The 27,507-nt window shown below is 39.6% G+C and overlaps 2 protein-coding genes across 4 annotated transcripts in view; one reads left to right on the top strand and one right to left on the bottom strand.

Moving 5' to 3' along the window:
* Nucleotides 1-10,136, bottom strand: part of LNP1 (leukemia NUP98 fusion partner 1) — a 39,671-nt gene extending 29,535 nt beyond the window's left edge. Inside the window, exon 1 of one of the 2 annotated variants that reach the window (XM_027559035.1) lies at nucleotides 9,692-10,136. The gene's annotated coding sequence lies outside the window, so the exon portion shown is untranslated. The remainder of the gene's footprint in view (nucleotides 1-9,691) is intronic. The other variant, XM_027558950.1, reaches the window with a different exon arrangement.
* A 52-nt stretch (nucleotides 10,137-10,188) lies between these two features.
* Nucleotides 10,189-27,507, top strand: part of TOMM70 (translocase of outer mitochondrial membrane 70) — a 39,345-nt gene continuing 22,026 nt past the window's right edge. The window contains exons 1-4 of one of the 2 annotated variants that reach the window (XM_027558639.1): nucleotides 10,189-11,025; nucleotides 22,474-22,647; nucleotides 25,082-25,208; nucleotides 26,827-26,936. In XM_027558639.1, coding sequence (XP_027414440.1) covers nucleotides 10,699-11,025; nucleotides 22,474-22,647; nucleotides 25,082-25,208; nucleotides 26,827-26,936 — 738 coding nt within the window. In that variant the 5' untranslated portion in view covers nucleotides 10,189-10,698. The remainder of the gene's footprint in view (nucleotides 11,026-22,473; nucleotides 22,648-25,081; nucleotides 25,209-26,826; nucleotides 26,937-27,507) is intronic. The other variant, XM_027558735.1, reaches the window with a different exon arrangement.

The following is a 27,507-nucleotide window of genomic DNA, read 5'->3' as shown; positions in this document are numbered from 1 at the left end:
CAGGTATCATGTTTAGTAGATAAATGTTAACAAATAATCATTATGTGCCCAGCCCCATAATAGATGTGGGAGTACAAAGATGATTAGATTAACGGTCCCCATCCTTTACAATCTTACAATTGAGTATGGGGAGCACACATGAAAACAAAAAAAATTGTGGCAATGTGGTAATTGTGAAGAAGAAACATAAAGTTTTGTGTAATCCAAAGTAAACGGAGAAAACATATTCCTTTGTTCTGACACATAGCATTAGAGGAGACACTGTGTTAGGCACTATATAGAACACAAAATAAATCAGATATAGATCCTGATCTGAGATGCTTAGAGTCCAGTCGATGAAGCAGGGCAAGTACAATTCTTAAAAACAAGTAGGAAAGTGACAATGTTTTAGAAAGTTCCAGAAAAGTATTTTAGGGTTTTAAAGGAAAGCCTGCATATAGCAGCTACTCAGTATTGTCTTAAATAAAGCTACATTCTACCAACTCAATCTTGAATGCTACTTTCTCCTTCTTTGATGCCCTTTAATATAGTTTACTTTAAAAAATCTTTACTGAGTGCCTCTTATATTGAGTGCCTGCTCTATACTGAATATCCACCTCCCCATCAATCATATATTGAAGCCCTAACCCCCAATGTGATAATATTTGGAGGTGGGACCTTTGAGATGTAATTAAAATTAGATGAGATCATGAGAGTGGGGCCCTGGTCCACTGGGATTAGTGTCCTTATAAAAAGAGACACTTAAGAGCTTGTACCTTTCTCCACCTTGAGAAAAAAAAAAAGGAGAAAGAAAGGAAGCAAGGAAGGGAAGGAGGGAGAGCAAGGGCAAGAGTGAGGAAAAAAGGAAGAAAAATAAACAAAGAAGAACGAAAGAAAGAAAATCACCTGAGGACACAGCAAGAAGATTGACACCTGCAAGCCAGGAATAGAGCCCTCACCAGAAACCTGACTGGCCAGAACATTGATCTTGGCCTTCCCAGCTTACAGAACTGTAAGGAATAAATTTCTGTTCATTAACCCAACAAGTCTAGCATATTTGATTATAGCAGTCTACTACCAATAACCTCAGATATACAGATGACACCACCCAAACGGCAGAAAGTGGAGAGGAACTAAAGAGCCTCTTGATGAGGGTGAAAGAGAAGAGAGAAAAAGCTGGCTTAAAACTCAACGTTCAAAAAACTAAGATCATGGCATCTGGTCCCATTACCTCATGCCATATAGATGGAGAAACAAAGGAAAGTTTCAGACTTTACTTTTTTGGGCTCCAAAATTACTGCAGATGGTGACTGCAGCTATGAAATTAAAAGACACTTGCTCCTTGGAAGAAAAGCTATGACCGACCTAGACAGCATATTAAAAAGTAGAGACATTACTTTGCTGACAAAGGTCTGTATAGTCAAAGCTATGGTTTTTCCAGTAGTCATGAATGGATGTGAGAGTTGGACCATAAAAAAGGCTGTAGAATTGATGCTATCAAAATGTGGTGTGTTGGAGAAGACTCTTAAGAGTCCCATGGACTGAAAGGAGATCAAACCAATCAATCCTAACAGAAATCAACCCTGAATATTCACAGGAAGGACTGATGCTGAAGCTGAAGCTCCAATACTTGGGCCACCTGAAGTGAAGAGCCAACGCATTAGAAAAGACCCTGATGCTGGGAAAGATTGAAAGCAGGAGAAGGGGATGACAGAGGATGAGATGGTTGGATGGCAGCACCGACGCGATGGACATGTTTGAGCAAACTCTGGGAGATGGTGAAGGACAGGGAAGCCTGGCATGCTGCAGTTCATGGGGTTGCAGAGTCAGACACAACTGAGTGACTGAACAACAAGCCATCCCTCCCAGACTAACGTCCTTCTCATCCAAAATTCACATCCTTGTCACATGCAAAATACATTAATTCCATCCCAACAGCCCCCAAAGTTAACTCATTCCAGCATCCACTCAGAAATCTAAGGTGCAAAGTTTCACTTAAATATCATATAAATCAGGTATGAGTAGGTCTTGAGACATGATTCATCCTGAGGCAAAAATTCCTCTCCAGTTATGAACTTAGAAAACCAGACATGTTACATGCTTCCACAATATAAATGGCCCTTGAACAAAAGAGTTCTGAACTGTGAAGGTCCACTTACACATGGGTTTTTTTCAATAAATATGTGTAACACTATGGTGCTTCCCTGATAGCTCAGCTGTAATGAATCCACCTGCAATGCAAGAAGCCCAGTTCAATTCCTGGGTTGGAAAGATCCCCTGGAGAAGGGACAGGCTACCTACTCCAGTATTCTTGGACTTCCCTGATGGCTCAGATAGTAAAGAATCTGCTTGCAATGCAAGAGACCTGGATTTGATTCCTGGGATGGGAAGATCCCCTGGAGGAGGGCATGGCAATCCACTCCAGTATTCTTGCCTAGAGAATCCCCTTGGACAGAGACTGCCCAGCTACAGTCCATAGGGTCGCAAAGAGTTGGACATGACTGAGCGACTAAGCACAGCACAACTCTTCAGAGGTAATTGAATCTGTGGTACAGGACCACACACATGGAGGGAGAGCCAACATTAAAGTCATATTCAGATGTTCAACTGTACAGGGTGGGGGCAGCACCTCTAACCCCCCACTGTTCAAGGGTGAAGTGTACAATGACAGGCATATTACAGATATGTCCATTCCAAAAGGGAAAAAATAGGAAAGAAGGGCTGATAGGTCCACAGCAAGTACAAATTTAGCAAAGCAAATTGCATTAGATCTTAAAGCTCAGTAATAACCCTCTTTGGTTTGATACTCTGCCCTCCAGGCTCACAGGGGTGGCAGTGTCACTTCCACAGCCTGGAGTAAAAGGTGGCCCTGCTCATGCAGCTCTCTGCAAGGGTGGTCCTGTCTCTACGGCACTGGGCAGACACACCCTGGTGGCCCTGCCCCCTGGATCCGTGGTAGGCATGGTAGCCCTGCTATCTGAACAGCCCTTAGCATCTTTCCTTTTTCCTGAACATAAAGCAAGTTCACAGCTGAATAATTGTATGGTCCTATCCTATAAAAGCCCCAAACTACAACAGCCTTCTTCATTCCATCCTATTTTGGGAGGTCCTCTTTAGTTCCAGCTGGCAGTGTTTCTGCTGATAAAATCCTGTTTCTATTCCTAGCTTCTACTGATATTGACAATTAAGTCCGTAAGTTGTACTAATGATCCATCAAATAGTCTTTCGGCCACATCCTAGTATTCTCTTCATAATAAGCTTTCTCTCTCTCTCTTTCTGCAGAAGGCTCAGAATTTTCCAAATCTCCTAGTTCCTTTTTATTTAAAGTTTCTTCTTCAATTCATCTTGCTTCTCTTACATTTTACTATAAATAGTAAGGACTACCCACAGCACACCTTCAATACTTTGCTTAGAAATCTCCTCTGCTAAATAGCCAATCATCACTCACACTTCTAATTTTTAGAAAACACTGGGACACAATTCAGCCAAGTTTTTTTGGACGCTTTACAAGAAAGATCTCTTTGCTCCAATTTCTAATAACCTTTCCCTCATTTCTACTTGAGATCTTACTGGAATGGCCTTTATCATTCATATTTCTACCAACATTCCACGACTATTCATGTGGAAGTTTTGTCTCCTATTTGGCTCTTTTCTTTCTGAGCCCTCACCAGAAACACCTTTAATGTCCTCATATCTATCAACAGTTTCTTCATAGCAATCTCGGCTTTTTTCTAGCACATGCCTCAAAACTTTTTCAGCCTTTACCCATCACACAATTCCAAAGTCACTTTCACATTTTTGGTATTTGTTACAGCAGTACTCTACCCTAGAACCAAAATATATAGGTATTTCATGGGGCTCTCCAGAGAAACAGAACCAGAAATTTATAAAAAGGAACAGATTCATGCAATTATAGAGGCTGAGAAGTCCCAAGATCAGCACTCAACAACCAGAAACCCAATAGAACTGACAGTATAAATTCCAGTGTGAAAGCTGGCAAGTTCAAGACCCCAAAAAAGCCAATGCTTCAGTGCAAGTCCAAAAGCAGGAAAGATCAATGTCCAAGCTCAAGGGAACCCTGAAGTTCCCTCTTGCACAAGGAAGGGTCAATCTTTTTTTCTATTCAGGTCTTCAACTGATTAGGGAAGGCAATCTGCTTCATTCAGTAAAACTGATTCAAATGTTAATTTCATCACCACCAACAACAGCCAAAAACCCAACCCTCTCAGAAGCACCCAGAATAATGTTTGACCACATACCTGGGCACCTTGTGGCCAGGTTGACGCATAAAATCAGTCATTAACACGGACTATTTTGGGGGCTCTGGAAGTAAAAGATAAACAGTTTCTACTGGTATGGAGCTTATGTCCTAAATAAATAATTTCAAACACTTGTGCTGAGAATGTGGACCAAGGAAACAGACAAAAGTGTGAGAAAGGAGGTGGGGGTAGGCAGAGACATTTATAGGAAGTGGAGCAATTCTGAAAGTCTAAGAGCTAGAGAATGAAATTGGAGTTACACTTTGGGAGGAAGAATCTAGTATCAAGCTGCAAAGTGGCACATGGGAGAGGTACTGCAAACAGGGAGCTAATACAGCATGCAGGAAAGATGAAGGTGATGGAAAACAAATGGAAGAAGAAGGGGAGAAACTATTCATCAAGCATCTGCTATGTGTCAGACACACTTTTAAGTGTCTTCACATATTTGAACTGGAAGTGGCAAAGAGCACGGAAAGGAAAAAAAAATCAAAAAGATATTACAATCAGCAAGACTTCAGCAGCTGATTTTATGTTTAGGTATGTGTATAAAGGATCAGTTTTCATTCCAATCCCAAAAAAGGCAATGCCAAAGAATGCTCAAACTACCGCACAATTGCATTCATCTCACACACTAGTAAAGTAATGTTCAAAATTCTTCAAGCCAGGCTTCAGCAATATGTGAACCGTGAACTTCCAGATGTTCAAGCTGGTTTTAGAAAAGGCAGAGGAACCAGAGATCAAATTGCCAACATCCACTGGATCATGGAAAAAGCAAGAGAGTTCCAGAAAAACATCTACTTCTGCTTTATTGACTATGCCAAAGCCTTTGACTGTGTGGATCACAATAAACTGTGGAAAATTCTGAAAGAGATGGGAATACCAGACCACCTGACCTGCCTCTTGAGAAATCTGTATGCAGGTCAGGAAGCAACAGTTAGAACTGGACATGGAACAACAGACTGGTTCCAAATAGGAAAAGGAGTTCGTCAAGGCTGTATATTGTCACCCTGCTTATTTAACTTATATGCAGAGTACATCATGAGAAACGCTGGACTTTAAGAAACACAAGCTGGAATCAAGATTGCCGGGAGAAGTATCAATAACCTCAGATATGCAGATGACACCACCCTTATGGCAGAAAGTGAAGAGGAACTCAAAAGCCTCTCGATGAAAGTGAAAGTGGAGAGTGAAAAAGTTGGCTTAGAGCTCAACATTCAGAAAACGAAGATCATGGCATCCGGTCCCATCACTTCATGGGAAATAGATGGGGAAACAATGGAAACAGTGTCAGACTTTATTTTCTTGGGCTCCAAAATCACTGCAGATGGTGACTGCAACCATGAAATTAAAAGACGCTTACTCCTTGGAAGGAAAGTTATGACCAACCTAGATAGCATATTGAAAAGCAGAGACATTACTTTGCCAACAAAGGTCCATCTAGTCAAGGCTATGGTTTTTCCTGTGGTCATGTATGGATGTGAGAGTTGGACTGTGAAGAAGGCTGAGTGCCAAAGAATTGATGCTTTTGAACTGTGGTATTGGAAAAGAGTCCCTTGGACTGCAAGGAGATCCAACAAGTCCATTCTGAAGGAGATCAGCCCTGGGATTTCTTTGGAAGGAATGATGCTAAAGCTGAAATTCCAGTACTTTGGCCACGTCACGCGAAGAGTTGACTCATTGGAAAAGACTCTGATGCTGGGAAGGATTGGGGGCAGGAGGAGAAGGGGACGACAGAGGATGAGATGGCTGGATGGCATCACTGACTCGATGGACGTGGGTCTGAGTGAACTCCGGGAGTTGGTGATGGACAGGGAGGCCTGGCGTGCTGCGATTCATGGGGTCGCAAAGAGTCAGACACAACTGAGTGACTGAACTGAACTGAGAGGTGAAGAGATAAGTCATATCAGAAAATGTGTAGATAGAGATTATATGCAGATAACCTGTGAAGTTGAAGCAATGAGATGTACATAGGTTACTCATGCAGATAAAGAAGAGGATATATTTTTATGGATTCTCATACTTGAGGAAGATCTATAGGTGTGCTGTTCATAGTTGGCACTCTTAAACACATGAAGATACTCAAATCAAATTAAATTAAAATGAAAAATTTAGTTAGTTGTACTAAATACATCAAATGGCTACCATATTGGATATCAGAGATAGAAAACATTTGCAACATCACAGAAAGTTTTATTGGGCAATATGTATCTAGAGGTTTGTCAGTAAAAGAAAGAGGAGTTAGTCTTATGAAGAGACCAACCTAGACAGCATATTAAAAAGCAGAGACATTATTTTTCCAACTAAGGTCCATCTAGTTAAAGCATGGTTTTTCCAGTAGTCATGTATGGATGTGAGAGTTGGACTATAAAGAAAGCTGAGCGCTGAAGAATTGATGCTTTTGAAGTGTGGTGTTGGAGAAGACTCTTGAGAGTCCCTTGGATTGCAAGGAGATCCAACCAGTCAATCCTAAAGGAAATCAGTCCTGAATATTCATTGGAAGGACTGATGCTGAAGCTGAAGCTCCAATACTTTGGCCACCTGATGTGAAGAACAGACTTATTGGAAACGACCCTGATGCTGGTAAAGATTGAAGGCAGGAGAAGAAGGGGATGACAGAGGATGAGATGGCCGGATGGCATCACCGACGCAATGGACATGAGTTTGAGCAAGCTTCAGGAATTGGTGATAGACAGGGAAGCCTGGTGTGCTCCAGTCCGTGGAGTCGCAAAGTACTGGACAGAACTCAGTGACTAAACTGAACTGACTCTCCTGAAAGCCAGGGAAAACAACATTTCAAATAGAGAATGACCCATAGTATCCAGTAAAAGCATATGAAAACTAAAAACAATAACTTGTGACCTCTAAAGCAGTTTCAGACTAGTAATAAAGTTACAAACTGCTTATAAGAGATTTTGGATGAAATGAGTGATAAATAGGTTAAGGTAACAAGCATAAACAGTTCTTTCAAGTAATTTTTCAGTGGAGAAAAACAAAGAATGGAAACCTAAGCAAGAGTTGAAAGAGAATCAGGCTAGATGTATGCCTAAAACAAGCATGTTTGTGGTCTCATTAGAAGGCCTGGCCATCAACCAATCAACCAGCTATCCACTAACTTTACCAATCAAAAAGCCTTTCATGTGGCAATGACAATTGAAAGGATAGAATTATACAAAGTTAAAGCTATGAGAAGTTTTGTTGTTTAGTCACTAAGTTGTTACCCCGTCTTTTGAGACCCCATGTACTGTAACCTGCTAGGTTCATGAGTCCATGGGATTTTCCCCAGCAAGAATACTGGAGTGGCTTGTCATTTCCTACTCCAGGGGACCTTCCCAACCCCAAGAATCAAATCCACACCTCCTGCAATGCAGGAGAATTATTTACCTCTGAGCCACTAGGAAAGCCCCCAAAGAAGCTTTGAAAGTGAAAGTCGCCTCATCATGTTGGACTCTTTGTGACCCCATGGACTATAGCCCTGCCAATCTCCTCTGTCCAACAAATTCTCCAGGCCAGAATATTGGAGTGGGTAGCTGTTCCCTTCTCCAGGGGATCTTCTCAACCCAGGGATTGAACCCAGGTCTCCCACATTGCATGCAGATTCTTAACCATCTGAGCCACCAGGGAAGCCCAAAAGCAGCTTTAGGAATCATCTAATCCATTGGTTACATCATATAGAAAGCAGGTGTCCAGCCACACCTAAAATCTAGATTAAGAACTCAAGTGTTTTGCATCCCACGCTATTAGATGTTCAGCCTCATTCAAATGCCTCCTCAGACACAGACCAGAGAAGTGAAGAGAGTTTCGTCTATTGAGTTCCTTTAATCTAGCAAGAAAATACCTGTTAACATATATAAAACTTCAATTTTTAAAAAATGAAACATAATTCTTTTACTTCTCTCCTTTAAAATTTAGAGAAACAGAGAACTAAGCATTGAGTGTCTACTATTTTGCAACAAACGTAACACTAAAAAGACCTTGCTGCTGCTACTGCTGCTAAGTCGATTCAGTCATGTCCGACTCTGTGCGACCCCATGGACAGCAGCCCACCAGGCTCCCCCATCCCTGGGATTCTCCAGGCAAGAACACTGGAGTGGGTTGCCATTTCCTTCTCCAATGCATGAAAGTGAAAAGTGAAAGTGAAGTCGCTCAGTCGTGTCCGACTCTTAGCGACCCCATGGACTGCAGCCTTCCAGGCTCCTCCATCCATGGGATTTTCCAGGCAAGAGTACTGGAGTTACCTTAAATACCATTTAATTAAATCTTTAACGTATAACCTGTTTTCAGTATTTCACAGCTTAGAAATGCATGCATCAGTTCAGTGAGGTCACAAAGGTAGTGACAACTTTTACTCAGTTTCACATTATATTCAATTAGGAAATGGAGAAAATGGGAGGCAAGAGATGAATAGCCTAGGGAGCCGAAATTACATGTTTAACAAGGTAAAAAAGTAACAAGGACAAATTCATTTATTGATGCCAATCTTAAAAATAAAACCAACTCTTTAGATAAATAATAGCTACTTAAAATGTTTCAAGAAAGTCTTAACATTGTCTTTGGAGGGAAAGGAGACTTCACAGTAACTTTTGTAACTTTTGATTGCAACTATAACAATCCACTGCCTATTACTATAAACCAGTTTCCTTTAAAAACTTTAAATGTTTTAGTTCCTACCAATAATTCGTAATTACTAGCATTCTACAATCCCCTGAGGCTGCAGAAAAACTGAAATTTCAAGAAAGAGTCTAACTTTGTTCTGAAAAGGCTAGGGAAAAATTACATTAAGGGACCAAAGATTTGCCTTTGGGGGTTGGGAATCAGAAAGTGAGAGAAGTCATTGCCTGCAACAATCACTATTTGATCAATTCTACTGCTATTATTTTTAGCTCATCTTTTTAGCCTGTTGCTAAGGAACTCTACAGCCTGAAAGCAATGTACCAATAGGAACCCATATGAAGCAAGAGAAAAGCAATTATCCTGACTTTCAAATTAGGCCATTCAGTCTATTTTGGTACCATTTAATAAATTATCTCCTTTCAATCTTTATGCAGCCGCTATAGTCTGCACATACATATTTTCGCTGTGTCGAAAATCCTCGGTTGTACCCAAAAGCAAAATCTTCATTTGTAAATTTTTATTATGAGGGTCTGCAGATCAGTATACCTGAAATGGAGAGCCATAGTTCTGGACTCTGATTTTCTATTAATACTTGTCTTTTATTCTTGCAAATACTCTGAATTCTAAACTTCTTGCAAGGAAAATTTTTGTATTTTAAGAAATCTGGTGCAGAACACGGTGACAGGACTTGACAAAGCTATTAGATACATAAAGCTGAAATTTCTACTTGGAACATGGCAGGACAGTGGGTGGATCAGAGCACTGGGGAGGGCGCGGAGGCTCCAAAGAGCGAGGTGTGGGCTGGGGTGTCAAGTGAAATCCGGTATGACACAAATACGTACAGGAAAGATGGGAACTCTGGGTCTTCTCATTTCTACCCACTCACTTCGAGAACCTCGTAACACCCAGACGTCATCGCTCTCGTAACTGGTGCAGAAGGTGAGTCGCAGGGACCCCGTTCAAGCTGTTTCAACTGGAGCCAACCTAGATTTCCACCGAGTCTGATTTCTGCCACCCGCCGTTGCCCTCAATAACCTCAAATTGTTCCAAACTAAAATCTGGCCATGGAAGAGCTAAGAAGACCGGTAATATCGGGCTATCTTCAGCTTTTGGCTTTCCTCCTACATTTTTAAGTCCTTCCAACCCGATGGTTTCCCGGGACACGCGAATAGACAGCCGAGCTAACTGCCGCGGGGCTCTAAGCAGCGCCAACGTGGCGTTAACGAGAAAACGAGGGGTCCAAATTCCACCAATGAACTAGGCAGCTCGGCCTACGCCCCGCCCACCAATATTGCCAGCCAATAATCTTCAAAACCCCTGTGTTACTCCCGCCCATTCTTAGAGCAGCTTAAGAGCCTGAAGCTTTCTCTGCTCACCCGAGCACTTTAACCCGCTGTTTATGCGCCCTTCCTTCGCTTCGCTAGCTCAAAGGGCCCTCGGCCCTTCTTTACTGAAGGCGTAGAGAGCGGCATCGGCTATCACCGGAGGCCCCGGACCCCAGAATTTAGTCTTAAAATCAGCAGCGGTACGAAAGGCAAGAAAAAGGACTGCCTGGGACGTTCAGATCACGCCCAGTTTACCTTGACCCGGAAGTGATTTTCCACTCCTCTTTTCTCCCTGCCCCCCTCTCCCTTTTTTGAGAAAGGAAAAGAAGGACAGCTAGGTCTGGCCCGGCATGCCTTGGGCTTCCGGTGACCTCTGGCCCTTTTCTGTCGTCCGCTCTTGCTGCCTAGCGTGCTTGTTCGCTCACTGCTTTCCTTCCCTACCTCCCTCCCGTTTTCCTTGGGACGCTACCTGGTGACTGTGGCTCCCGCGACCAGCAAGGAGGCGGTGGCGGAGGACACTCGTTATGGCCGCCTCTAAGCCTGTGGAGGCGGCAATGGTCTCAGCGGCTGGACCCGGTTCCGGGAGTGGGATGGGCGGCGGCAGTGCGACTTCGGGCCCGGGCACCGGGAGCCTGCCGAGATGGCAGCTGGCGCTGGCGGTCGGGGCGCCCCTGCTGCTAGGAGCGGGTGCCCTGTACCTATGGAGCCGGCAGCGGCGGCGCCGGGAGACCGGGGCCCGAGGCGACTCCGGCGGCCTGAAGCGCAACAGTGAACGGAAGACCCCGGAGGGCAGGGCCAGTCCGGCCCCGGGCAGCGGACACCCCGATGGCCCCGGTACTCACCTGGAAATGGTGAGAAGCAGCCCCGGGCATGGAGGTAGAACCCGGCGGGTGCAGCCTTTCCTTGACGGGGTTGTGCCCCTCAGGGGGCTTCCCATCAGATGGAAGCTGCCAAGCGGCCGCGCAAGGGTTTAGGGAAACTCAGTTCTGGCTGCCGTTATAGGGAATGGAGTAGCCCGAGGGCACAGGTTAGCAACATTCGTTGACAGTTTCCTTTTGGTTTCAGAAAAATATATGCTTTTCTTCTCAGTGACACAGCGTTTATCTCTATCGTTGTGGGTAAGGGGACATTTGCTAATGCGATGATTGTCTCTAACTAGGGAAGGAAGCCAAATTCCCTTAACGATCGGTACATTGTGATATGAATTGCCTTGATCATTTCTAAGGCCTAGGACTTAATCAGTAATAATCTTTTAATAACAAATGACTCCCTGGGTTGGGGAGTAAATACAGTGACTTGGTGGACAAGAGTAAAATGGTGTTCAGAGACATTTATTTCATCTGTAGGAATGAGTTCTTAAACTTGGGTTAGAAGCATCTTAAATTTTTTTTTTTTTTTAATTTTACCTGGAAACTTAACATGACCAAGCCTGACTGCATGATACGGATTCTCTGACGTTAAGCCAAGCTTCGGAGTGCCTGATAAATTGCTTTGTATGGTTTTGTTGGAACTATTAAATCCTTCTGGTATCTGACAGCTGTTGGGGGAGGTGGGAGGGAGTGGAATTGGCCTGGCTGCATTTAACAATACAGGAGTGAGCTGAGCGGGGTGGGGAGGATTTTTCGGAGTCTGAGATTGTATAAGGGCAGTTACAGTTAGAGAGTGAATCAGTTCAGAGGAAACTGGTCAGAAAATATATATATTTTCAAGTTATTTCCATATTATACTATCCAGAGTGAAGACATGTTTTTATTAAGTGAGTGAGTGAAAGTTGGTCAGTCTGTCTGACTCTTTGCCACTTCATGGTCTGTACAGTCCTTGGAATTCTTCGGGCCAGAATACTGGAGTGTGGGTAGTCTTTCTCTTTTACAGGGGATGTTCCCAGCCCAGGGATGGAACCCAGGTCTCCCGCATTGTGGGCTGATTCTTTACCAGCTGAGCTACAAGGGAAGCCCAAGAGTACTGGGTAGCCTATCCCTTCTCCAGAGGATCTTCCCAACCCAGGAATCGAACTGGGGTCTCCTGCATTGCATTCGAATTCTTTACCAGCTGAGCTATCAGGGAAGCTCCTGATAAGTAGTCAATTTTAAAGGAAGTTCTGATGTGGAAGCAAACTACCTTAGTTTAGTGCATCCTATATATCAGGCATTGTGCTAGGCCCTGAGAAAACCAAATAATCTTTCTAAGGGGAGAGTAACATACTGCTTTTAAAAAAAGTATAGCAAAGATGCAGTACAACTATGCTGGAAAAAACCTATGGACTGTGAGAACCAGGAGATGTATGTGTGTTTTATATTGGGGTCTCCAGCAGAGTTACCTTGGAAAGTCATTTTATCTCTCAGATGTTGGTGTCATCCCTGTAAGAGAAGAGAATTAAACTATTAGATCTCTTTTATTTCAGCCCTGGGAGTGGTGATCATGGCACCATGAATTAGTCATCATTTGTCTTGTTTTGATGTTTCTGAAAGTCTCTGGCCATTTCCTATTTTATTTGTTTTTAATCATGGAAGAACAGTGGATGAATAAAAAATACCTAAAAGTTCTGAGTTCTATGTGCTGTGCTGTGCTAAGTTGTGTCAGTTTGTCTGACTCTCTTCGACCTTATGGACTGTAGCTCGCCAGGCTCCTCTGTCCATGGGGATTTTCCAGCCAAGAATACTGGAGTGGGTTGCCATGCCCTCCTCCAAATCACCAAAAATAGTTTCTATTAAAAAAGCTAGGCTCTGATATTGCAGTTTCAAAAATGACCTACTCCACCTCACCTTTTTGGCATTTGATAGAATTTAGCATACTGTCAGATTTTAGATTTCCTTAAGCCCCATTTCCAGTGTTTCAGCATTGTCTAGGTCAACACTGTGTTAATTTTTAAATTTCATGGTGTTTTGTGGTTTTACCAGAACAGTTTTTTAGTTCACATCATTGCTGCTAAAAATTAGACTTCAATATTGACTTCTTTGTATAACTTGAACTGCTTTAAAATGATTACTTCTGACCCAAAATAAAACTGAGCAAAACACTTGCACATACTGTTCTTGTGGATTTTATGGTGTTGTACCTATAATCTTACTTTGAATTACTAGATGATACTTTAGTAAAGCAACAGTAAAAATGTCTTTGCCATTTTTTTAATGGAAATTTGTATTGCAACTCATGATCATCATTGTATATTGAAAAACTTTGTTCTTTTTTTTTTTATAGCCTGGTCCTTAGAGTTATTATTAGACTATTTGACCACAAATGGTAATTTATTATTATCTGTGGTTGGAGAAATTGTTTTATATTTGAATAGCACCTTTAAATTGTCTACCTCAGTGGGCTTTGTAAATAAGAAAACGTTTGTTTGAACTGATGGGAAAACTGGCAGAATCCTGATGCTCAATTCTTTTCTACCTAATCAATAGTTGTAATTTTTAAGGAATGCAGGAATGGACAAATATTGTCAGTTTAGGGCTCAGTATCAGTGAGCAGAATGGAAAATCAGTGGTTATTGTTTGTTGGCTTATGTTTGCCTTAATGTAAAACTGAACTAATTACTGGGCTCCTGTCTATTGGGTTTGTGATACTCATGTCCAAACAAACTATACCAAATTGGCTTTTTCTGGGATAGCAAATACTTGTAAAGCAAAAAATTCATATTTTTGTTTAATTAATGGGATTTCAGGAGTTCACCAAAGGAAGGCATCTAATTACAGTTGATAGTGTGAGACAGAGGTAAAGTATTAAATCATTTTCCACTTTGGGACATTATAAAATCTACCGTGATGTGCCATTTTGTTTCAGTAATTTATTTTGAAAACTTGATAATTAACAAATTTTTCAAAGTTTGTAAGGTTCTTTGTGAATCTTCTAATCCACAGGACTTCTCAGTCTCTGGGCCTGAGTTATCACAGGGCAGCATCATATTCAGATATACACCAGCCATGGTATCTGGCTGTACAGATAGATGTCTTACATATTTCTTTTTTCAAACAACTTGTGAATTTTTAAAATGTGCATTTATTTACTACTGACTTTATAAGTAGTGTTTTATCCAATTGTTGTCATTTGATTACTTAAAAAAGCAGTTATACCAGTTCAAGTTTTTTTTTTTTTTTTTTAATGTTGCACAAGAGTGAAATGTTTAGGAACCACTAATCTAAGTCAGTCCTTTAAAATAGGAAGGGAGAGATGTGTGTAAACATTTTAATTAAAGAGGTCAAAAACTGATAACCTGTTATCAGTCATGGTTGAAATTAAATAATTCCTACCCCAGCTCCAGTGATCTGTTTCTAATCTTTTTTTTTTTTTTAAATCAGGATCACCAGTGACATAAGACCAGTGAACACCTTTCACTCTTCATCTTCCTTGATCCTTCATAGTATTTCACATTATTGTCTCTTAATTTTGTGATTTTTCTTTTGGTTGCTGAGACACTATGTTCTCTGATTGTAGTTTTTTGTGGTTCTATCACAGGCTTTCTTAATGCTCTGTACCGTCACTGGATGCTTATTTGCCCTCCAGAAGCTTCACTTAACACTTACATGATGACCCCCTAATTTCTTGTTTATAGCTCAGACCCCTCAAAAGACCTAAGACCCAAATTTACAGGAAATCTTCACCTCATTACCTTTTAAGTGTTTAACATCAGATTCTCTTGAGAATATTCCTTATCAATGTGGTTCATCTAACTAGTTTTCCAAGCCAGAAACTTGTGAACTATCTTCCCTAACTCTGTATTCTTTTCATGTTCTCCACATCCAACCTAGAAAAATATCCAGAACATTCTACTTCTTAAGTATCTGACTACTCTTCGTTCCCACTGCTATTATATCTTGACTGAATAACTGATACTCTCTTTATTGTCTTCCTCCAATCCGTTTTGTCACTAATAGAGTAAATCCTAACAGTTCCATGCTTAAAACTGTTAAGTGGTATTCTGGTCATTGCTCACAGATAAGTTCAAATTCATCATGATTCAAGACTCTGTGGTCTTGTTCTCACTTATCTCTTATCTCCATCTCTTGCACTTCCTCTTGTTTCTTGCCTTTGGATGTTCTGTAACACTGTTCATTATGTCTACCTTTTTATCCTTCAAGTCACAATATATAGGCCATTTCACCTTTTCTGAAACCCTTTTATACCTAAGCATTCTGTTGTGTGATTGATTACATCACACTCTGAACTTTTCTCTTCCATAGCACTTAGTACTAGAGTTGTTTATTCATGTCGTTGCTACTAAACTCAGGAATCTGTGAAGACTGGGACTTGCTCTGTCTTTGCCATTTTTCAGAACTGGCACTTGGAAGATGTAAGTGAACCAGTGAAGTGTCATTATTTGACATTTTTTAAAAAATTCACAGAAATTGAATACTTTTTCAAAATTTCCAGCTTTTCATTTGTATTCTATCCTGGGGAAATTTGTGTTAACAGTCTTAAACCTCATTTAGACATTCTTTTTATAAATTTCTTGATTTTGTATGAACTCAAACCATTAATCCTGCAGAGGTAGCATCCTTACAAGTGAAAGTCACTCAGTCATGTCATTCTTTACAACCCCATGGACTGTAGCCCATCTGGTTCCTCTGTCATGGAATTCTCCAGGCAGGAATACTAGAATGGGTAGCCATTTCCTTCTTCAGGGGATTTTGCCCAACTCAGGGATTGAACCCAGGTCTCCTGCAGGCAGATTCTTTACCATCTGAGCCACCAGGGAAGCCCTCCTTACAAGTATATTCTTCTTAAAGAGTTCTCTGTATTATGATTTAGTAGGTGGGGTTGTATGTAGATTTTTTACATTTCAGGACATAATCTAGAAAAGAACTTTCTTGTTATCTTTAGGTATCTTTTATCTTAAACTTGATTTTTTATAAAAGTAGCAATTGGTCAATAAAGTATTGAAAGATTGTTTCTTATGTGGTAAGTGTTTCAGACTTGATTGCTACTTTCGTAAAGCTAGGATTCAAATTTTAAAATATGCCTCTGGAATTTGGTAAACTTAAGGGAATAAAACCATTGAAAAGAAACAGTATGCAACCACCTCATGTATATTCTGCTGCTGCTGCTAAGTCACTTCAGTCGTGTCCAACTCTGTGTGATCCCACAGACGGCAGCCCACCAGGCTCCCTCGTCCCTGGGATTCTCCAGGCAAGAACACTGGAGTGGGTTGCCATTTCCTTCTCCAATGCATGAAAGTGAAAAGTGAAAGTGAAGTCACTCAGTCGTGTCCGACTCTTCGTGACCCCATGGACTGCAGCCCACCAGGCTCCTCCATCCATGGGGTTTTCCAGGCAAGAGTACTGGAGTCGGGTGCCATTGCATGTATATTCTAACTGGATGTAAATGTGTAATTATGGTGATGAGTTCCCTCTTACCCACTGTTTTAGCTTTCTGTAGTTTCAACTAACCTCAGTAAACCATGATTTGAAAATGTTAAATGGAAAATTCCAGAAGTAAATAGTTCATAAATTTTAAATTGTATGCCATTCTGAGTAGGTCCTGCTCTGGATGTGAATCATCCCTTTGTCCAGCACATCCTGTCCCTTAGCATTCAGTTAGCTGTCAGATTGACTGTTGAACTAGTAACCTGTATTTTACTTAATAGCCCAGAGCACAAGATTAGTGATGCTGGCAATTAGGACATACCAAAGAGAAGCCATTAAAGTTCTTCTTTTCAGTAAAAAGGTGAATGTTCTTGACTTAATAAGGAAAGGAAAAATAATCATATGGTGAGGTTGCTAAGATATATGGGAAGAATAAATCTATTTCTGAAATTGTGAAAGAACGAGAAAGCTGTGCTAGTTTTGCTGACACAGACTGCAGAAGATATAGCTACAGTGTGTTAAGATGGAAAGGGCATTAAATTTGTACAATGAGATACTTTGAGAAAAGACCACATTCACATAATTTTTATTACAACATATTGTAATTGTTCTACTTTGTTATTACTTATGAATCTCTTATTGTGCCTAATGTATAAGTTAAGCTTTATCCTTGATACATGTATGTAGGAAAAAAATGTATATGTAGGCTTTGGTACTATTTGCAGTTTCAGGCAGTCACTGGAGACAGGAGTCTTCGAATGTATCTCCTGCAGATAAAGTGGTGATTGCTATACCTATTCTATCTCCTTACACATGGATTAATGTACCTGATTCTAGCTCATTCTTTTTACAATGACTATATGTTTCTGATCACCAGAGTGTTTTTTAAACACTTGCTAAGAATTTACAGTGATTCCTTATTGCCAAATCTATATCATTGATAATTCTAAAGGTTCTTATTATAACTTGAGAAAGTAGATGGAGTTGGGTAGAAAGTAACTGAAAAGCAGTGCAAAGGATTCCTGGGAGTTGGAATTAAAATCCCCTATATTATAAAGAATTGGGTAGTTGTATATTTTCCAGTTTAAATTTTTTCTTCCAATAAATTTAATTTCTGCCTGGTATTGGCCTCAAAGCTTATGAAAATAATGTCTAATTATGATCTAATTACTATTATTAATGTCTAATTATTATCTTTAGGTATCTTTTATCTTAAACTTGATTTTTATAAAAATAGCAATTGGTCAATAAAATATTGAAAGATTGTTTTTTATGTGGTAAGTGTTCCAGACTTGATTGCTACTTTCATAAAGCTATGTAAAGTTTTATGTAAAGTTTCATAATCACTATGTTTCTATGTTTCACTAATCTACTATGACATAGTAGAAGGCTGGTGTTGATTGATAAGCTCACGTTTTGTTCTAAATTTTATCATTGGGCCAAAATAATTAGCTTTTCTGTATTGTCCCTGTGGTAATGGCATTCTTTCTCTTCATTTTTATTAATGAAGGGAAGCAGTTAGACAGTAATGTGGCTGTGGAGGGAGTGTGGTGAGCAGAAGGTGATAGTGAGGTTCACTGAGACATTGCTCTTCCCAGATGTGGTTTGGTTGCCTTCTGGAGTGACAGTGGATGAAAATTTGCAGTTTGGTGATTTGCCTGTGTAATTTGATCCTTGTCCACTCAGTGTCATTCAGAGCATCATTTTTTTTTCCTAGTACAGTAAGGAAAGGAAATTAAGCAGGTTCTGATTTTGACCCTAAGAGACAAAAAAATCTATAATAATTTTTAAAGGGAATCTATTGTAAAACGTGACTAAATGGAGGGAAATGGTAAGTGAAAGAAGTAAACAGTCCATAAGTGTTCTTGAACGTTTGTGTTCAAAATGTCTTGGTTGGTTTTAGGTTGATTTAGACTTTGCTGTCAGGGCTTCCCTAATAGCTTTGCTGACTTTGCTATCAGGGCTTCCCTGATAGCTCAGTTGGTAAAGAATCTGCCTGCAATGCAGGAGACCCCAGTTTGATTCCTGAGTTGGGAAAATCCCCTGGAGAAGGGCTGGGCTACCCACTCCAGTATTCTTGGGCTTCCCTTGTGGCTCAGCTGGTAAAGAATCAGCCCACAATGTGGGAGACCTGGGTTCGATCCCTGGGTTGGGAAGATCCCTTGGAGAAAGGAAAGGCTACCCGGTCCAGTATTCTGGCCTGGAGAATTCCATCGGACTACAGTCTGTGGGGTCACAAAGAGTCAGACACAACTGAGTGACTTAAAAAAAAAAAAAGACTTTGCTGAAATAAAAATAAGAAGTACCCATCTTTCTAAGGAGAGGAAGCCTTGTATACCTTTCCATATTTCTCTCCATTCTTTTAACTTATCTGCACTCACATGACTACCTCTCCTGGTATTCTGTGTGATATCCTGTATGTAGCCTTAAACTTCCAATAAACAGGAAAGAGTTCATTGCCTGTTTGTGCTAATGAAACAAAGTCATTACTCTGACCCAAGAAAGTTCTTTTTTAATCCTCAAATCTTTAGTAAAAATAATAGTCAAACATACTTCTCACAGGCATTTAATATAGCAGCTTACTTTCTATGTCAGCAGTCCCTAGTGTATTAGGCTGTGTATTAGCCATGTTCTCAATGACTTAGAAACATTGTAAACTTTTTATAAGAAATTGAAATAATGTTTATCTTGTTGTATTTAACATTAAAAGTAATTGAGTTTCATTATTTTGAAGTTTTTTTGGAGCACATAAAACTTTGTAGTCATGTTTTCTTGGTAGATTGTACCTTTTATCAATAAAACTGCCCTTCTGTGCTCCATCCCTGGCATTTGAATGGTATTTTGTCTGATACTGCCTTCTTTTTTGCAAGAATTTGCATTCTGTAACTTTTTTATGTTTTTTTTTTTGACCTGTCATTTTGTTTTAGCTCATGCCTGTAGGTAGCATGTAGTTATTTTTTTAATAGGGAGATTTAAGCTGCTCACATTTATTGTTATTATTGACGTGTTTGGTGATTCTTGCCATATTTACTCCACCTTTTTGTTTCTTCTGTGATCCTCCCCTTCCTGCTTTTTTGTTTTGTTGATCATCTCCCCCACTTTGGAGTTCATTTTTAGTGGTAAGGAAGTTGTACACCACAGTTTCTGTTCTGGTGTTAAATCTTAAATGCTAATTTAGCTACGTATAAGATTTTAAGTTCAAGATAATCTTTCTTCAGGACTTTGAAGTTGTTGCTCCATTGTTTTTTAAGACATAATGTCGGTGATAGTCTGACCCCAGTTTGGTTTTTTTTTCTTTGTAGGTAATCTGTATGTGTGTGTGTGTATGTGTATATAATTTTTTTCTACCTGAAAACTTTAAGGATTTTTACTGTGAAATTTCACCATGATATATCTAAAAATGTGTGTCAGGAATTTTTCTGATATTTTCTTAAGACACTCCTTTCTATGCCTTTCCTTCTAACATAGATAGATGTTGGAACTTTGGGATTTATACTCCTTATATCTAACTTTTTTCCAAACTTCTCATCTCCCTGTCCTCTATTCTTCTTGCATTCTGGCAGATTCACTTGCCTCTGCCTGCTGCTTGTTTGCTCCCCAGTTATGCCCATTCTAATATACAGTCCACCTATTTTTATCATAATAATTCTTTTTAATTTTCAAGATGTCTAATTGGTGCTCTTTAAAAGCAGCCTTTTTTAAAATGAATGTGGTTACCTCTCATTCCTCTGATGTTAAATTTTCTGTTTGTTTTGTTTATCCTGCTTCCTCAAATACTAGTTTTTTAAATATGAGTAGGGTGCCTCTCTTTTGTGGTATTAATTTTCCTTTATGTTAGCAATTCTTGACAGTATGGTTTCTTGGAAGACAGACATAGTGTGTTTGTCACTGGTCTTTCAGGTGGAGGGGCTCCTCGCTCCTTCTGGATGATGCAGCCCTAGTCCAGCGTGACTTCTGTTTCTCTAGTGGAATGGGAGGTTGATGAGGTCGCTTTAAGTGCAATTTTCCAGCAACTGGAAACCACAACTACATTAGAAAGTCCTAGTTGTCTTCTATTATGAATGTGCCAAGGATTTTTTTACTGTCAAAGCTTTTGCAAGATGGTTACGGCTCTTTAGAGGTAGAAGATTTCATATATTACTCTTTTTGTGTCTTATTCGACTCCTTTCATCCATTTGCTTCTTTTTAAAATATGCACGTTTCTTATTGGCTTTCCTGGTGGCTCAGCTGGTAAAGAATCTGCCTGCAATCCGGAGACCTGGGTTCAATCCCTGGGTTAGGAAGATTCCATGCAGAAGGAAAAGGCTACCCACTCCAGTGTTCTGGCCTGAAGAATTCCATGGACTGTATAGTCCGTGGGGTCACAAAGAGTTGGACACGACTGAGCTGCAGTCCCTGGGGTTGTGAAGAGTCGGACACGACTGAGCGACTTCAGTTTCACTTTTCACTTTCATGCATTGGAGAAGGAAATGGCAACCCACTCCAGTGTTCTTGCCTGGAGAATCCCAGGGACGGGGGAGCCTGATGGACTGCCGTCTGTGGGGTCGTACAGAGTCGGACATGACTGAAGCGACGCAGCAGCAGCAGCAGCAGCAGCAGAGCGACTTTCACTTCACTTCACTTATTGACACTAGCTAGCTTAAACTAGCTGTTTAATATTCTGAACTTAGAGTTCCCTACACATCTTTCTTTGCACACTATACTTTTTAAAAACTAACTGTAGTTTCATTTAGACTAAAGGAGAAGGGAAACAAAAGGTAAATGGAAGAAAAAAGTAGCAAAAAAAAAAAAAAAACATGAGTAAGGGAGAAGATAACAGATATAAAAGCATACTCTCCTCCCATCATCTCTTCATGACTGAGATGCCTTAGGTCCCAAGCAACTTACTCTTCGCAAGGTGAACTCACAGGGGCTCTGTGAGTTCGTTGTGAGGGCAGCTACTTCTGCTTTTGCTTTGTAAGTGTTTACCTGTTGGAAATACATGGGTTCTTTCATAATCACATATTTGTTAAACATCACATATTTGATGTTGACAAAGTTTGGGGTGAAGACGTGCCGCAGAGCTCTTGGACCCAGTAGCTTGAACCTAAATAACTGGATTTATCTACAAAGATGCTTCCCAGATGTTTACTGAAGCTTTTGCAACTGTCCTCTGTGGCTATTAACTACCAACTCATGAAATATGTGAATTGGGTCCTCTAGGAAGCAGATACTGAGACAAAGATAGGAGTGCCAAAATTTTATTCATTTGCAAATAATAGATTTGGGATAACAGTTGTAATGAGGACGGCAAAGTGTGTCTAGTATCTGTTCTACACTGTTGACCAACAACCTAATTGAAAAACACCAATACATGTGATTAAATGGTTTTCAGAATGAAAAAGTCAAATAACCAATAAATGTGAACAGATTTTCAAATTCATTTATAGTGGAGAAAATGTGAATTAAAATAATATCAGAATATTATGTTACACTGGGGTTTTGCAACTTTAGCACTATTGACATTTTGGATCTGATAAGTTGTTGCGGGGTGCTGCCCTGTACATCGTAGAATGTTAGCAGCATTCTAGTATCTACCTACTAGATACCGGGGGCATCTCCCCCAACCCCTAGGTGTGAAAATCCAAAATGTTGTCAGGCATTGTGAAATGTACCCTAGAAGGAAAATCATCCCTGATTGAGAACCACAGTTTTATGCCCATTAGACTGGATATGAAAACTCTTGCTGGCAGAGTTTGGTGGGAAAGTGGTATACCTTAAAGCAATACAGCCTTTTGAGGGGGGAAGTGTCTTTTTCAAGTTAAAGATTTATAAAATTTTTGATTTGGCAGTCCTATTAAAGACTCTTGTCTCCCATGAAGATGTAAATATGAGTGGCTTGCATTGTGAACGCCCATTCTGCCCTTCCATTTTTTTCTTCAGTGTGTCATGTAGTCACTGTGATCTGAATCTGTTACTGCGTATTGATAAGTGTTTCATAATTGTTTCCTTGTATTTCAGAACTCGCTTGATAGAGCCCAAGCAGCCAAGAACAAAGGCAACAAATATTTTAAAGCAGGAAAATATGAACAAGCTATTCAGTGCTATACCGAGGCTATCAGTTTGTGTCCTACAGAGAAGAATGTTGACCTTTCCACATTTTATCAAAACAGAGCTGCTGCCTTTGAGCAATTGGTATGTACCGTAGGTTGGTTTTTCTTTTTTTTTCTTTATTTGCATAATGTTTCAGCTAATGCAACTCAAATATGTCTAATACACTTTTTGAAGTTGTTTTGAAATTATAGGAGTTTTGTTTTGTTTTTATATCCTTTAATTACATAGGTTTTTAAGAACAAATTTTAGTTTTGTTCATTCCACATATAATCCAAAGTTGTATATATCAGATTTTATAAAATTAGATAATAAAGAACGTTAATGTTTCTGGTGACCCCATTCACCTCAGCAGTTTAAGTCTATTTCTTCAACTTTTGCCTCCATATAAGCATATGTGGGGGAAAAAAAGACTAAAAGATTAATTCCCATTACATTGTTTGCAATGTATCTTTCCAGTTGCCACTGTATCTGGTACAACTTTTCATAGCACACACAGATCTGTTTCATTCTTTTTAAAGCCAATAGGTAGTAGCTGTTATATAGCTGTATAGTGGAAGTGAAGTGAAGTGAAGAGTCGTGTCCGACTCTTTGCAACCCCATGAACTGTAGCCTACCAGGATCCTCCGTCCATGGGATTTTCCAAGGCAAGAGTACTGGAGTGGGGTGCCATTGCCTTCTCCAGGGGATCTTCCTGACCCACGGATCGAACCCGGGTCTCCCGAATTGTAGGCAGACGCTTTACCGTCTGAGTCACCAGGGAAGTCTACAGTGGAAAACATCTCCCTACTGATGAGCATTTGAATTACTTCCTCTTTTCCCTGTTGCATTCAGTGTTGCAGTAAATATTTTTTAAATACTTTTTTTTTACATACTTTTCTGAGAATAAAATTAAGAAATGGAATTATAAAGAGATAGTACCTATTCTAATAATAATATTTGAGCATGCTTGTTTTCTAGTATCTCACTTTGTGAATTGGTCTTAATATTTGCCACTCTAGTAGAAGAAAAATACTATCTTCTCATTTTTAATTAGCACTTTTTGAGATGTTGGTGATGTGGACCATCGTTTTCTATGTTTATCAGTCATTTGTAGTCTCTGCATTCTTTGTTCAACCATATTTTGTTGACTGTGTTATATATGAAAGGTTACTGTAGTAGGAGCCTAGGTCTGTAAAAGCAGACAATTATGCATCGAACTCAAAGATCACTCAACAGTGAACTGTTAAATGACATTTGGATAAGCCTTTGATTCTCTAATAGAGGAATGATTGAGGTTGGTGTGTCAAATAGTGGACAATAGAGTGTTACAAATGGAGAAAACAGTGTATGTAATTGCTTCTGAGGCAGAAAAGAGTTTGCCATGATTAAAGAAGTGTGGATAAAGGATCCTGGGATATAGAGAGATGAAATCGGAGAGGTTGCAGAGGCCAGATCAAGCAAAGCCTTGCAATAGCAAGAAGTTTGGATTTGATTCTGAGTGTAATGGGAAGTATTTAAGGCTTTTTAATAGGGCAGGAACATCATCTAAAATTGTTCTTACTGTTCTGTCAGTATATTGGAGGGAGGCAGGAGTGGAGGCCAGGGGGCTGAGGAAGGATGTTGTAGTTGCCGAAGTGAGACATGAAGGAAAGCTGAAAACCAGTAGAACTTGCTATTGCATTGGGTGTGAAGGGTGAAGAGAAGCAGGAGTTTTACTTATAGTGGCGTGAGGAAGGGTTGAGACAGCCAAGCAGATGGTTTAATTGAGAAGTGTCTGTATTTTAGGAGAGTGATTTGGGTTAAAGAGATAAATTTGGGAGTCCTCTAATTTTAATGTGGTTATAGGACCACAGATGTGATTACCTAACGGGATGAGTCCTTGAGCATTCCAGCAGAAATCAGATGGGGGGAGAAGTCAGCTAGAGAAATTGGGAAGGAGCAGCCAGTGGAAGTAGGTGGAAATTAAGCAGAGTGGCTACTCCTTGGAGGTTTGGCAATAATGAGGGCTGAGAAATGGGGTAGTAGCTGTAGGGAATTACGGAATCAAAGGAGGGTTTTTAAAAGATGGGAGATACTAAAGCAAGTGTTTTTATGCTAATAGGAATGATTGAGTAGAGAAGCAGATAGCTGCAGAGGCAGGAGAGCTGACAGTGAAGTCCTTGACATGGGGGAAGTGTAGATCCTACTGCAAGTGGAGGGTTGGCCTTTGATGAAGAGGGGTGCTTCCTCAGTTTTAAAAGGAGGGAAGGAGGAGATGATATGATCACATAGATGCAGGTAGGTTATAGATGTGGTAGTAGAAAGATGGCTTATGTCCTTTACCTATTTTTAAAAATCAGATTGCTTATCTTTATTGCAGTTATTTGGAGCTGTTATAATGTGTTGTGGATATTAACTGTTTGTATGAATTGGGAATATGTTTTCTATTGTGGGACTCTTAATACTCAGCCTGCTGAGTTTAGAAAACTGATTTCTGTTGAACAGTGCTTCCTTCAGTGTGACTTTTTTTTTTGTTTTTTAATACTTTCAATTACAGCAAAAATGGAAAGAGGTGGCACAAGATTGTACAAAGGCTGTTGAACTTAATCCCAAATATGTGAAAGCTCTCTTTAGACGTGCAAAAGCCCACGAGAAGCTAGACAATAAGAAGGAATGTTTAGAAGGTGAGGGTATTTTCGTGTTTACATATGAAAATTACTAAAGGTTTTGTAGTCACTGGTAAATTTATATGCAACTCTCCCTATGGGTAGAGAAATCAGTTGTGTGTAAAAGTTGGACTCTTCCCCAATTGAAACTTTGTTCTATAGTTTCAATTGACATTGCTGATGCTTGAGTACCATCACTATTCCCACCTATTGAATTAAATGATTTAAAGTTTATATACTGCACATTTTAAACTTGGCAACATCATCAGTGTAATTTCATGAATAAGAAATCAGAAGAGAGGTTTAGTTGAGTGTTACTAAGATTCTGCATAGTTTCAATTAATATCCTATATCAATATGAAATAAATTTTGAGATGAATCATTAAAGAAAACATTTGTTTTTTGCCCTTGCTATTTTCAAACATTATCCTTTACTCAAGTAGAAATTTTGTAATTGATACAAAGCATCAAGTGAATTTGCCGTTCTCTATAAATATCATAAATATTCCTTGGCCTCTAATTAGCCATATCTGTTGCTAAAACTTCAGTTAGGGTATTGGCCACTTACCTACAGAGTACATTGTTCCACTTAATATAGAGCTAACCCAAAATGCAATTCCACAGTCTAAAAGTGTTTTCCCACTACATATTTAAATCTGCTTTAAAAGTATCAATAATCAGAAATTTAGCCATAATTTTTTTTTTAAATAATATCATCATTTAAAAGGAGAAAGCTATTTTGTTTTTTAAAATCTGGGTTACCAGTTAAGAGTGGTTTTAGAGAACATTTTAGAAGAAACTTGAGGTTTTGCAGTATTATATACTTCGGTGATGGATAGGAGGAGTGTTGCTTTGAAAAAGAGATTTCTGAGTTTTGAACCAGACCTTGAAGTTATTAAGAGCTAATTATAGAGAGGCGTTTAAATGGGTTTTAGATGGAGAAATGGGATGGGGAAAAGACATTGACATTGGCACTAGCCAGAGTATCAGGGGAACATGCAGTAGATTGACTTGTTTGGAGGGGCATGGGTTTGCAATTATGAGAAATTGAATTCAAAAAGAGAGGGACAGTCTTGTTGACTACTTTGAATGAAAGGTTGGGAGGTTAAAGAAACATTGATCTTTTTCATTTCAAACCACTGTATATTGAGTTATAGCATAGCCAGGTTCAAATGATATTTTGAAGCAGATTTCATTGAGAGCTCTGTGGCAAGATGGCTTTGGAGACAAGGAGTAACCCTGAGGCCTATTTAAAAAAAAGTAAGACCAGACATGAGAGAGCCACATTATGATTTGGCCTATATTTACTGTCCCGAAGAGAATATTCCTGGGTTACTGGTTTTATTTGCTATGTACAATGTTAGAGCAGTGAGAAGCATCACAAATCATGTAGCATAGTCCTTTTCATTTCACAGGTTAGGAAAGTAAATTCTGGAGAAGTAGAGTGACTTTCTGAGCTATGAGTTTGTAAAGTATGTAAAACCAAAGTGTTAAGAATAAATTTATTGAAAATGATAGCCACATAAAGCTATGAATTTAGTTTGGCATTTTGTGGTAACACTGAGCCCATTTGATGCTGCTAGTCATCTTTGCAATAATTTTCATACTCACTCTTATTTTTTTGCATCATTTCTAGATGTCACTGCTGTATGTATATTAGAAGGATTCCAAAATCAACAAAGCATGCTGTTAGCTGATAAAGTTCTTAAACTTCTTGGAAAAGAGAAAGCCAAAGAAAAATATAAGGTAAATTAACCTGCATTGGTTAATATAGAGGAAATATGCGTTGTGAAGGGTCATTGCTCATTTATACTGCTTAAATTTGGGCATGATGGTAATGACTGAAATTAGATCTGGATTATATTTATTTTTCCTATAATATTGGGCTTTTGTGGCCTTTTAAAATAAGAATGTGACCTATGTCCGAATTGTACCTGCTGCTGCTGCTGCTAAGTCTCTTCAGTCGTGTCCGACTCTGTGCGACCCCATGGACTGCAGCCTACCAGGCTTCTCTGTCCATGAATATTAAAAGAATTCACGTATATTAGAGGTTTCCAAACAATGGCCTACAGGCCAAATCCAGTCCGCCACCTGTTTTATAAATGTGCCAGTAGTGTTTTATTGGAACTCAGCCACTCACACATTGTTTTTGGCTGCTTTTAAACTACAACAGGAGAGCTGAGTCGTTGTGACGCTATATGGCATAGAAAACCTAAAATATTTACTATCCGGCCTTTTACAGAAAAAAATTGCCAACTCTTGCTTTTTAAAGTTTTTAAAGGTATACTGTATAAATTGGCACTGGTCTTACACAGTT

Source organism: Bos indicus x Bos taurus, chromosome 1 (genome assembly GCF_003369695.1).
Source record: "Bos indicus x Bos taurus breed Angus x Brahman F1 hybrid chromosome 1, Bos_hybrid_MaternalHap_v2.0, whole genome shotgun sequence".
Classification (NCBI taxonomy): Eukaryota; Metazoa; Chordata; class Mammalia; order Artiodactyla; family Bovidae; genus Bos; species Bos indicus x Bos taurus.
This window is presented reverse-complemented; position numbering and strand designations above follow the sequence as displayed.